Raw genomic sequence first — 13,572 nt, 5'->3', positions numbered from 1 at the left:
AAGACAAGGCGATGTTCCAGCCAGAGGGCTGAGAACACTGTATCTGAGGAAAACTTCTACAGAGAGAAGCATCAAAGGTTTTTAATGAGGGGAGTCGCAGGATAAAATCATGTGAGAGATCTTTCTGATGATTACAGAGATGCATACTGATGGCAGGAGAGAGATGAGGCCACGGGAGAGATGGTAAAAACCTGAGACGGGGAATGACAGAGCGGATTAGGTAACTGGGCTGGAGACACGTTGTGGTGTGAGGAAGATGAGAGGCAGAACAGGAGTTTCTCCCAGGAGGCTGCTGGGTAGATGCCCAAGGTACTAGCGAAACTATGGAAGGCTGAGAACAAAATAGGGACCACAGCTGATACGTATTCGAACTCTTAGAGTTAACGGCAATCCAGTGTTCAATGATTTCAATATAACTTTACCGAACCATTAAATTATTTAAGATACAGATTCCTTGCCTTTCCATGTCAGAGGAAAGTCCTTTGAAAGTGGGACTGATCTGTATTTGAAATAACCTCACATAGTTTGTACTAAGCTTGAAAAACTACACGAAAACATATTTAAGGTGTTCTTGGTCCACTTGCACTTGAGGAATCCAATCATTTTAGCCTAGCCAAGACTATGAATTTTGTCCAAAGTTATAAAACTGGCCATTAGCAAAGTTAGAACAAAAGCCTATGGCTCTTGACCCCCACACAGCAATTTCAGTAGAGTCAGGCTTGATCAGTTGAAGAAGGCGGCAGACCATGACCTGAAGGAGGCTGAATTCCTCCCACAACTGTACTGCTTCAAAGAAACCTTATGAGTCAAATAAAAAAGAAAAGTAGATCTTAATACGGGCTTCAGATTAGAAGTCTGTCAAACATCCAGAAGTCTAGGGATTAGCTTCAAATTTGTAGTTTATAGAACTACATTGATAGTTGAAGTTTGCCAATGTTGACAACACCCTAAGTGAAGTCAACATTAAAGAATGTTTCACCTTTCCAACATTTTAATTTTGCTGTGGCCCTGGCTTCCCAAAGGCTTCAGAATAATTGACACATGCATTGAAACAACTTTAGTTCTATCCCCAGCTGAGGTGATGATAAGAAAGCAACTATTCTGCATATAAATCTTAATCGCCATGTAAAGATGGTCTCTAAGTTTACACTATCACGAATAGGAAGTAGAGGAATTATGTTTTGTGTGTCATTTAGGGGCTGATGGTTGAGTCTAGTTTGTGGTAATGAAATTAAAGAATTTTCTTTTTTTTTTAAGATTTTATTTATTGATTTGACAGAGAGAGATCACAAGTAGGCACAGTGGCAGGCAGAGAGAGTGGGAGAAGCAGGCTCTCTGCTGAGCAGAGAGCCCGATGCGCGGCTCAATTCCAGGACTCTGAGATCCTGAACTGAGCTGAAGGCAGAGGCTTAGCCCACTGAGCCACCCAGGCACCCCTAAAGAATTCATTTTCATCAAATATTTAGAACACCAATAAGATCGTTTTAAATTAAGAATGTTGAAGATATGTAAGAAATGTAATCATGTGTTTATCAAAAGTTAGGCGAAAATGTAAGTTCAGACTATTTAGTGACTCATCTCCCCAAGGTGCTCTGGCTACAAAGGGACACTCAGTGAGAGGGAGAGTGAAGACAGACGTCCCAATGTTCACAGCCCGGATCATCACCGCAATCTCTGTTCATGACCATTGTGCCCATAGAACATTGCCACCCCATACTCCACCCAACACATGAATGCCAGCAAGGTCACTTTTTGGGGTTTAATGGAAAACTACCCACAACTTATTTAAACATACTTATTTTAAATATGCTGGAATTCACTATATATGCTATACAGTACACTGGGAATACTGTAGAAGCCATTCTGTGTCCAAGATTTTAAATTATTCTGAGAGCATACAAAGGACAGAGTGGAAGAGTGTTTTTCTAACATTAAAAGAATAGAATCCCGGGGCACCTGGGTGGCTCAGTGGGTTAAGCCGCTGCCTTCGGCTCGGGTCATGATCTCAGGGTCCTGGGATCGAGTCCCGCATCGGGCTCTCTGCTCAGCGGGGAGCCGCTTCCCTCTCTCTCTCTCTCTCTGCCTGCCTCTCCATCTACTTGTGATTTCTCTCTGTCAAATAAATAAATAAAATCTTTAAAAAAAAAAAAAGAATAGAATCCCTGTACTTCCTTGAGAGGGGTGAGTAGGAGCACTTTGATGCATCAGCAAGACTGTGTAAGCTGGTTTCTGTGAGGTCCGCCCAGCAACTATAAAACCCTCTGGCTCTTCCTATGGAGAATCTGGAACATCCCCTTCCTTATTTGGTTGGTGACTGTTCTCAGTGCCTGCAGATGGACTGCCTGACCAGAAAAAGCCCCACACAGCCACCCTATTTATTACTGTATCCAGATCAAAGGATCTTGGTTCTGTATCTTTGTGGAAGCTCTTTAAAAAAGTGATCTACTGGGATGCCTAGGTGGCTCAGTTGGTTGGATGACTGCCTTCGGCTCAGGTCATGATCCTGGAGTCCTGGGATCGAGTCCCGCATCAGGCTCCCAGCTCCATGGGGAGTCTGCTTCTCCCTCTGACCTTCTCCTCGCTCATGCTCTCTCTCACTGTCTCTCTCTCAAATAAATAAATAAAATCTTTAAAAAAAAAAAGTGATCTACCTACTTTTTTTTTTTTTTTTTTTTTACATTATAGGAAACCAAGTCTTAGAAAAATCAGCTGGCAAAATTTATCACAAATTCTAAGGCTGTTAGGCCTGTGTTATGCTATGAATATGGTTAAAGTGGTTTCTGGAGTAGAGTCCAAACTGTGAATTTAATCAATTAAGAAGACTACGTTGTCTTATATGGTGACCACAACCTGGCTATGCTCTGTGTATTTTTGGTAAGATGGATTTAGTTCCTTAAAAAAGGGCAGAAAACACAGGATGGCTCTCACTGGTTTAAAAAAGCCAGCATTTTATGACATTGCAGGAGAACTTTATGGACTTTCCAATCCACCCACTTCAACATTTTATATTTACTAATAAAAGTATTTCATTTTCATTGTCTTTGCTACCTTTTACCTTGGTCATTGCTGTGTATCAAGTGACTAAATTTAAACCAAATAAACACAAAGATAATGAGGTCTAATCAAGGACCACTGATGTAGGAACCAAGAGATCTAATTCCTAATAAAATCACTTGAATAAGAAAATAAAAGTTGTAAAATACAAAACATATACAAGTAAATATTATCTATTCCTCCTATAGGCAACAAGCTAATGCATGGGGAAAAAAATTTCCCCCCCAAATTAGGTCCTATCATTTTTTTTATAACTTTAATGAAAGAGCCTTAGGCTTACCTAGGAACATCAAAGCTAGAGAACTGCTAGATAATTATAGAACTTAACTCTGCACAGAGTTAACACTTGGTTATTATATTTAAATTCTCCTTCAACTGCTACCCTACGACTTCAGTGTTTTTATAAAGATTCTAGTATGTGGGATGACATTATCAAAGTGACCTAATAAATAAGAATGCCAGACAGGCTGGTGCTCTAGCTTCCTCAGTTTCACTTTAACATTAGAAATGACATTTTCAGCATTGTTTGGATTCTGAATTTTTTCTCAAGTCCAGCACTGGGCAGGGCTTAGAGAAGAAGCTGGCCTACTGTCACTCCTGGAGGAGGGTCAAGCACGGGGGTCAGCCCTCTTGGGACACTCCACACAGTCTTTACAGAGATGAAAGGCTCTTTATCACTGAGGAGTCATGACAAAAAAAGCAGGAATAGGTGTCTGCAGTGTCCTGTGTCCCTGAGGCAGAAGTCAGAGGGGAACAGCATTTCAGGTGACTGTTATTACTTTCTTTCCGTATTCCATTAATCTTCTGTTGGTCCAGGTCCTCTGTGTAGCACACAGAGGAAGGCCATGGCCAGTCATGCCATTCAGAATTTTCACTTTATTTTGCTTGTCTGAATTGCACATATCTCAGAGGAGCATAAAAAAACGCGAGGGCACTGTGGCCTGTGTGTGGAGGGTAAATCAGCATCCTCAGAGATAAAGCACAGTTACTATCAGGTAAACAAAACATAAAAACTCAGTATTCCTAAGTAAGAGTTGTCCAATGTTTGCTTTTTAGCTTTTTTTTTTTTTTTTAAGATTTATTTATTTGAGAGAGAGAGAGCACGTGGACAAGCCTGCCTCTATGAGCAGGGGGAGGGGCAGAGAGAGAGGGAGACAAGCAGATTCCCTGCTGAGTGGGGAGCCAGACATGGGGCTCCATCCTAGGATCCTGAGACCATGACCAGAGCCAAAATCAAGAGTTGGGCGCTCAACCTACTGAGTCTTCCAGGTGCCCTTTTCAGCTCTTTCTTAAAACAAGGAATTCCATAAGCTGCTTTCAGCATTAAGGGAAAGCTCACAGGCTCTAGCTCCTCACCCATCATCACCACTTACATGTCCTCCCCCAATGCGTCCTCCAGTAAGACTTTAAATGTTCTTTTTTTTAAGCCATAGAGAAGGCTTGCCTTGGTGGCTCAGTCAGTTAAGTGTCTGCTTCTGGCTCACGTCATGATCCAAGCGTGCTGGGATTGAGCCCTGTGTCAGGCTTCCTGCTCAGCGGGAAACCTACTTCTCACTCTGTCTGTCCCCCTGCTTGTGGTCTGTCTTTCACACTCTCTCAAATACGTAAATAAAATCTTTAAAAAAAATAAGACTCCTTGCCGAGCAGGGAGCCCAATGTGGGACTCTATCCCAGGACCCTGGGATCATGATCTGAGCTGTAGCAGATGCTCAACCAACCAAGCCACCCAGGTGTTCAATAAATAAAATCTTTTTTTTTTTAATAGATTTTATTTATTTATTTGACAGACAGAGATCACAAGTTGGCAGAGAGGCAGGCAGAGATTGAGAGGAGGAAGCAGGCTCCCTGCTGAGCAGAGAGCCCGATGTGGGACTTGATCCCGGGACCCCGAGATCATGACCTGAGCCAAAGGCAGCAGCTTAACCCACTGAGCCACCCAGGTGCCCCTCAATAAATAAAATCTTAAAACAAACAAACAAACAAAAACCAAAAAAACACAGAGAAACTTTGTAAAATGAACATGCAACCAGAGTCATTACCTCCAAGGAGTCACCTTCACAATCACCTTCCTCCGTGCTTCTCCCCTTCTCCTCAGTGATGGTGTTCACCATTTCAAAAAACCTACAAGGACAGTTGGTATGTGGTCACTCAGAATACATCTGATATTAAATACAAGCAAGTATGTTCCAACGTGACTTCAGAGCCAAAAATGGGAACGAAGAGACTTTCTAAAAAATCAGACAATAAACTATCAATATCAACACAAAAAATAGGATTTTTCAAAAAGAAAAAGACAGGCTGGTAGAATTGTCCAACCTAATGCCTCACTTCAAACAACAATAATGTAATATAGATTTAGAACAATTAAGCTAGACAAATTCATAGAGATGTGAAGATTCTGGGACTTGGATGTCAGGCCAAGATTGTTAGTATTTGTGTGACTTGGGGCAAGCTCCTCCACCACTCTGAGCCTCACCCCTTCATCACAACAGAGTTTATAGTAGTATCTAACTTAAAGGTTGTTAGGAAGACTACTTGACCTAATACTTGTAAAGTGATTAACAGAGTGCATTTATTAAAATAAGCTACTATTGTTTTGCTGATGGTCATATTATTATTTAAAATGTAAATTAACAAAAATACCCATAATCTGGAATAATGTCTCTAAATTCTGAGGTGATTATTTGATATAGTGTGGGCCACTACAGCATCTGACGTCAGTCATTAAATATTTTGCCTTTACTATCATAAATATGGTGTTCTGTAAACACAATCTGCAAAACACCAATATGGATTAGGAACAGCTGGCTTTTTTGGTGACATTCTCTTCGGGAACTCTTCTTGTGAAGTTTTTTATTTTGTTGTTGTTGTTGTTCTTCTTCTTTTTTTTTTCTGTAGATCATTTAAGAGCCAAGAAAAATAGTCACAACAAGAAACAGATTTGCTCCCTGTAACACTAGCTATGTCTAGTCTATGCAGAGGGGTTCCTAACAGTTCACAAACTTAAAGCATGGGAGGCACTATGACTAGAGGCTGATGATCTCACATGTAAGTCACACACTGCATTGCCAGCCCAAGGGAAGAGCAGGTTATGTGGGATAAGAAAAATCTACCTTCTATAACTCAGAACTTTTTTTTCTATTTCTATACCTCTTTTTTTTTCTGTACCTCTTTTTTTTCTGTACCTCTTTTTAATCCATTCATCCATCCATCCATCCATCCAGCCTCCCCCCCCCCCCCATCCATTCATCCATCCAACAAATACTCATCGAGTGTCTACTAGGATAAAAAAACTATTCGGCCTTTGAAACTGTGACAAGGAACAAAATAGACAAAGCCCATTTGGGAATTTGGAACCGATCTATGGAGTTTGCATGTGGTATCTACTTCTCTACTTTTCCTTTATCTGTATACATTTCTTAGAGGTCGCTGACAAGAAAAAGAAGTTCCCAAGTCTAATCAGAGTAATAGTATGCCCTAGGGAAGGTTAAATATCCTGATGAATTAGAGACAAAGGCAAATTCAACCAAGAGGAAGAAGAAAGTGAAAAACCTTAAAAAAAAAGGTTTAAAGTCTGACTTTAAAGACAGACTTAAAGATCTGGGGTAAAGACTTCCATCAGCTATTCACACAAAGTTTTAATGAACATCTCTAAGCAGAATATAATACAGTGGGATGGGAACACCGTAATTTTTTGGAGCCTGGATTCTAGAGTTACATGTACTTGGTCCAAATCCCAGATGCTCATTTTTTACTATATATGATTTTAAGTTCATTGAACTGTTTAAGACTCTTTTCAATGAAGATGTTAATATTAGCTACCTAACAGTTTTTATTTGAAGATTAAAGCAGATATTAGATCTGGGTTATGTACTCCATAAATCTTGGCTATCATTATCATAAAAACAAATCAGTATCCTTGGGAATTTAAGTAGAAAAGCAGACCATATGTGTGCTAAGAATTATTTCTTATTTCCAAATCTTTTTCTATATATTTTATAATAATAAAGATAAAACTATAACCATATAGTTCTATAGCTGACTATAGAATTACGGATTTATAAATTTCTTTTTTGGTACCAAGATAAAAAAAACTATATATTGTAACTAGTATATTAGTCATTTACCATGGGCTCAGATGGTGATTATTCGAATAAGAACAATACTCAGGAAAATTTTAAGTCTAAGCTGGCTTTTACCTGCACTTTGGTTTCTAAATTGTTACTCACTTGCCTGGGTCCCCATAGTCAGTCACTATGTCCTAAGGGAGCATGAAGTACTTAATTATCAGCTCAAGAGAAATACACCCAGGGAGGTTAACACAAGCATACAGTGCAATGAATGGATTTTTGGACTGTCTTTTATGGGTATAGATCAGATCACTGGCTCTTAACTCGAGCTGTACCCCCACCAGGAAATCCAACATAATTTGTCAAGGGTAGAGCCCAGGCACTTGTTAAAATGTACCAGCTGATTCTAATCTGAACCAGAGTTAAGAGTCCCTGTTCAAAGAATTCAAGAATGAAAATTTTGGTAATCATCTATTGCAATAAGTGAGCACTTTAAAAATGAGACATTAACAGTTGGTCATTAACTGGCAGGTCTTGGTTAATGTTTTATCTGTGGAAAAATAAATTATGACTAAGAAAAATCATGGTTTATTAAAGAGAGCTCTCCCCCCCCTTCTGATTGTTAAACATACCCCATAATTATAAACTATTAGGCCAAATGAAATATTTATACAACCACACAGCCACAAATTCCTTATAGGAGCTACATGTTCACTCATTAATTAAAAGTAATGATCAGGTACGAACAGTATTTTTTATACCTAAACAATGATGAATACGTACTTTTTACAATGCAGTTCTGTACAGAAATAGATTTGGAAATCGTCAGAATTATGAAGCACGTAGAGAAAACAGCATCGCTCTTCAAATTTAGAAATACTGAAAGAAACAAAAAGAATTATTCAGGGAAACAGCAATACTTCTATGAAGGTGCAGTGCAAAATAAATAACTTTTATATCCAATCCCCATTATGATATCAATGTTGTTTATAGCAAAAAGATATAATAAATAGCACTTGAAAAAGTGACATTCCCCCCATACCACAATACTAAAATTACTTAAGAGTCTGAGAATTGTGCTCCTACTCATATCTGTGGGTGGGGTTGCTCCGGGGGGCTGTAAGTACACCTCCGTTATGTATCCCTCCAACCAAGCACAGGAAATTGTCCTGCCTGCTACAGCACCACACTGCAATACGGGAGAAAAGGCAGAAGTATGGAGTGGCTGACTTGAGCTCCGCGATTCTAGTTCTTTGGCATCTACAGAGCAGCGAAATGTTTCCAAAGCCAGGAAGGCAATGCGGGGAGGCAGTCAAAGCACCTCATGGATTGTAGAGATTTTAGAGGTGTGAGGAAATGTGAAACGGCACTTGGTTCTGACTCAGCATGCAATTTTATAGCAACTGAAATAATTTTGAGTCTACCATTCAGGCCATGCTGTTTTATGCCAAAGGTTAGCAAATATTTCCTGTAATGGGCCAGAGAGTAAATATTTCAAGTTTGGGTGTTGGAGCAGTCTTAGGCAATACACAAATGAATGAACATGGCTGAGTTCCAATAAAACTTTATTTACAAAAACAGGCAGTGGCCAGATTTGGCCTGTGGACCCTCTTCTGTCAATTCCTATTTTATGCCTTTGCATCTGCTGTTCCTTCAATTTGGAATGCACATCATTTTTGACTTTTTAAAGAAATTCTATTCCTCATTCAAGGCCCAGCTTAGATTCTACCCTCTCCCTTCCCTACTTCTACCTTAAACAGAAAGACTTTCTCTTGTGCCTCTGTTCCTTAAACATAGATCTGTCATTTCTTGGCTCACTGTCAGCTCAATAATGACTGTGCAGTCCTTCCTTGTTAAATGTTCCACTGATGGGTTGTGAGCTCTTTGAGAGTGCGAGTCTTAGTCATTGTTGTATTAGCAGAATAGGACTCAACATTTGACATACACCTGGTGCTCAATACATGCCTGTTGACTGAGCTGAGCAAGCAAGTTCTGAGATGATGCAAGACAAACTGCTGACTCAGGTTTTTGGTGTGTTTTACTTTTGTGGTTATCTCTTTATAAAGGAGGAAGCCAAGAAAAGTTAGCTCCCTCTGAAGACACACACTGCAGCTTAAGTTTCTCAACATATAAACCAGCAGGAAGCCATCTGGAAGGATTCTACATATATGCTGCAAGTCACAACAGAAGTTTATGGAGTGTTGCCATATTTGATTTAAAAAATTTCATTGGAAAATAGATATGATAAGGTGGAATTTCTATTACTGTACTTTCCTAAACTGTTTAGAAATGCAGTAATAAATAACAATTGCCTTGCTAATGACTGGTTTTAAAAATTAAATATTAAGAGAGTAAAACTTTATTTGAGAAGGCACTGGTTGGAAAGAGAGCAAATGAGTCAGTCCATTATCTTGCTTGTTTCTCTGCAGATCCCTCAAGAGGTAACAGGTGGTTTTACCAGGCAAACTCCAATTATCAGTGACTCAGACGGCTCTACCAGTTCATGCTCCAACAAAACCAATTATTATTATGCCAAAAGCAACAGCGTATTGTGTAACCAGCCTCCAGAAATCTGTTTTTTCTCATTTCTCTTTATTATGTGGAGATAAATAGTAGTAAACACAAGTAATTTGGTTTGAAATTTCCAAGAGTTGGTTTAGCCTGAGCTTCTATAAAGTAAGTATTTAAATGTTTAACCAGTGGCTCTTGGTTCTGGAAAAAATCTCATTTCTAAATCCAAGGAAATGGCATTTCCTGACCTACTGGCTTTATAATGGCAACGTCAGAACAGAACTAAACTGAAGCGAGCCACTATAATCTCAAGAACACGTCATTAGCAGCAAGCCGAGGAAAAATTTTTAAAAAATGAATTTCTCATAGTCTCACTAATAGGTTATGTTAACTCTAGGACACAATGTGATCGATGGCATGTGGACTTTTTGGTTACACCTAAGAAGAGATTAGTTCCTGGCATCTCAAACGACTAGAAACCCATCCTAGCACATAAACCCACAGCTCAACCAGCTGGAGAGGACCCGGATAGCTCACTTTTATGGACACCGTGATTCTGGTCCACAGTCCACATTTACCCCTCGTTCTCCACATCTGAAGCGGGTGACAGGCACAGAGTCAGTTCGACTAACAAAGCTTTGTTATAGATGTTTTCATAACAAAGACAGAAAAGGAGGCTGAGCATTTTCATCAAGAGAAGGGTTCTTCAAGTTCTCTGCATTTTTAAATCCTGACTAAAAGTTCTATTGTCTTCTAAGTAAAAAAAAAAAAAAAAAAAAAAAATGTACCAAGTAAACTTACCTCACTCCCCTGATAGAAGCAGCACTGAAATTCCACTCATGTATACCTTTCTAGAACACAGGGAAAGAACGACAAGAACAACAAACATTGAGTCATCCGAATGAAAATAACATAATTTTGTTTTATTATTTTAAAATAATATACACAGAATAATTTTTCCGAGTGCATAATTCTTTAATAATCTGGATGGAAATTGTAATTCATTTCCAAGCCACAAGGGTGATGTTTACACTGCTTTATAATTTCTGTACTTCAATAAAACCGCTTCCAAGAGAATCTAGGGGAATTACTCTCATTAAATCCTAAACTTGATCTTTAGCAAATTAACCTAATAACTGTCATGTCTTAATTTTTTAAATAAAAACCCAGTGATCAAGGTAATTCAATTATTATAGCTGAGTAATATTTCTTTTCTGAGAAAGAAAAACATTAATTTGAATAAAGCCTCTGCAAGGCTTTAGAGATGATTATTTCTGAATTATCTTTAGTTAAATTTTCAACTGAAATGGTAGTTCTATTTCTCCAGAAAATAATACACCAAGTATGTCTGTAGTACATGCATGCAGATAGTGTCTGTCATAGCTACAATGCATTATGACCTAATTTATGCAAAATTCAATATAGTAATAAATTCTGAACATAAAAATTTGATTATCATATGATAAACATGGGTGATTGCAGGGCCAAGATGAAAAAAATGTGGAAATTTATTTTTTGAGTTTATTACTCAAACTAAGTTTAAATTATTACATTCATGTCTTTAAATTAAATAAATTATGAATTGGATCACATTCCCTATAAAAATATGTCTGGTAACAGCACAGAATTGACAACATAAATATTTTAGTAGAAATAAAGTAGTCGATACACATGTCCAAGTTTAGCAAGTGCTCTACAATAGTCCATTCAGATGGCCAATTCAACTTTGTAAATGGGAAACAACCAGGAAAACAAGTTCTTACCCACCCACTTAAAATACTGCCAGGAGCTTGAGGTCTTGGCTGGACTTGTGAAATGGGTAAGGAAGCCTGTGGCTCTGAGGTGGACCAGAACTCTCCTTTTGGCTGAAGCAAATCAAAAAGCCACAATTTATATCCATAGCACCTAGTTCTTTGCTAGGGCCATGCAACTTAAAATAAAAATAGAACCTCCCAAGCCCAAAGGAGATGTACGAAAAAACTAGTTTCAATGCACACCAGTCAGGTCACGGGTATGTGACCTGAATTAACACAGAGCAAATGTGCTCGTGCTCAGGAAAGGAAGGGACCATGGAAAGATGCTCTTGGAATCTGGCTCTCTTTCACCAGAGTACAGAGGGAGTTAAATTAAAATAGCACCCTGCAGCTTCAGCTGGTAATATGGAAAGTTGGTTCTAAATCCTGGTGGCCTCAGGTGACCTTCTAAATAGATGGGACCCCGGAGCTGCAGCTGTTACCCGCATGCTACTTGCGTACAGTTCAGCCTTATCCTCAGAGCCTGCGTCCAGGATCAGGAGGTGGTGGCAGAAGGCACAGCTAGTAGGGTGCTTAGGCAAACATGCAACTGAACAGGGAAACTGGGAAACACCCACAGGACAACGCTGGTAAAATCTATCTCATATCAGCCCTGTTCTGGGAATAGGCAAGGAGAGATTTCCCAGATAGATTGGGCTGGGTTTGTAGGAAAGGAGAACCGCATTTCCAGAATGTTAGGTTACTGAAAGGTTGCAAGTGCTGCCAGTGAATGTTCTATCTTACTGGTGTGAAGCCCAGGGCCTGCGATGGAGATCTGGAATAAGGAGGCCCAGCTCCCCAGCGCCTTTGCTACTGGGACTCACCACATGGAGGCGCTGGTGAGCTACAAGGCCAACGGGTGCGGTTAAAAAGTTCCTGGGGCCTGTCTGGGAATCTGGGGAAAGGGATTGCCAGAGGCAGAGCTAGAGTAATTAGCCTCAACAAGCCGCAGATGCACATTCAAGCTAACTGACTCAGCACAAGCACCATACTGTAGTAACTGGTTAGTGTCAGATCCTATGCCCTCGTCACTAGAGTTGGGACTAGGAGTTAACATTGAGTTAAAATGGCGGGAGTTCTCCATTGGCAGATACTGTTAGACAACAAACACACTCTTCCTTCTTTGCTAAGGAGAGCTGAATGTTGTCGGCATTCAGGTGGCCATGTTTAGCAATGAGGTATAATGATTGGTCTAAATTGGCGATGTAAGTCCATTCTCCTTGCTAGTGATTGGTTTAGGCATGAACACATGGCACAATTTATGATACAAAAGGAGGGCCGGACCCTTTCCTTGGGAAGCTGTGTGTGAACTGATGCTTTGAGCTGCTATTTAAGACAAGGAAAGAAAAATCAAGAGCATTTAGAGAAGCCACCCGAGAATTCTGATACTGTTCAACCACTGACGTACTGCCAGCATGATCCTCTGCCCCTGAGAAGTTCCTGTGATGTAACATTTCCTTATCTGTGAAGCCACTTTTAGGTGGGAGTTTTGTATCTAAAAGCATCCTTGATGGATGCGATGATCATATCATCAAAATCTAGAATCTGAGGTAATCATATTCCACTCATAAATTTCCTAGGTCTTCGCAGAGGGGCCATGGCTGGAGCCGGTGTGAGGTAGCACCTCATATTCCACTGGGACCCTGCTGTCTGCTACCTTTCCCTGAGAGACCACCAGACAGGACAGGAGTACTCAGACTCCACAAAAGGAAGGGATTCTAAATAACAACCATTTAAAATATCTTAGAAATGTTTCTCTGCCTCAGTCTAAGTTTTTCTTTCCTGTGCACATGCAGACATTTTTTCAAGTACTAACTTGACTTCAAACAACTACCAACCATTGAACAAAGGGAGAACTGTTTAAAGATTAGGATTTCAATTTATTTTGTCCTTGACTTAGAGTAACTCCCTAATAAGAGTCCTGAGACTCTTAGGAATTGGTATAATGATATTAACGTTTTGACTGCTGCAATATAAAGTATATACTAACTGTTCATTCCACATTTTAGAATGAAAATCCTGAGAGAAGGAGTAAAGAAATAAGTGATAAATGAAAAGCAACACGCTCTGCTCTATTCTTAGATAAAAATTTAAAACTTTTTATGACAAGGGGTGCCTGGGTGGCTCGGTTGATTGGGCCTCTG

The 13,572-nt window shown here is 39.6% G+C and overlaps 1 protein-coding gene across 1 annotated transcript in view; it reads right to left on the bottom strand.

Annotated features, from left to right (window-relative positions):
• MAP3K5 (mitogen-activated protein kinase kinase kinase 5) overlaps nt 1–13,572 on the bottom strand; it is a 202,316-nt gene that overhangs the window by 67,156 nt on the left and 121,588 nt on the right. The window contains exons 12-14 of the mRNA XM_059177456.1: nt 10,437–10,486; nt 7,908–8,003; nt 5,094–5,175 (exon numbers count right to left, since the gene is read on the bottom strand). Coding sequence (XP_059033439.1) covers nt 5,094–5,175; nt 7,908–8,003; nt 10,437–10,486 — 228 coding nt within the window. The remainder of the gene's footprint in view (nt 1–5,093; nt 5,176–7,907; nt 8,004–10,436; nt 10,487–13,572) is intronic.

Source organism: Mustela lutreola, chromosome 6, assembly GCF_030435805.1.
Source record: "Mustela lutreola isolate mMusLut2 chromosome 6, mMusLut2.pri, whole genome shotgun sequence".
In the NCBI taxonomy this organism is placed as follows: domain Eukaryota; kingdom Metazoa; phylum Chordata; class Mammalia; order Carnivora; family Mustelidae; genus Mustela; species Mustela lutreola.
This window is presented reverse-complemented; position numbering and strand designations above follow the sequence as displayed.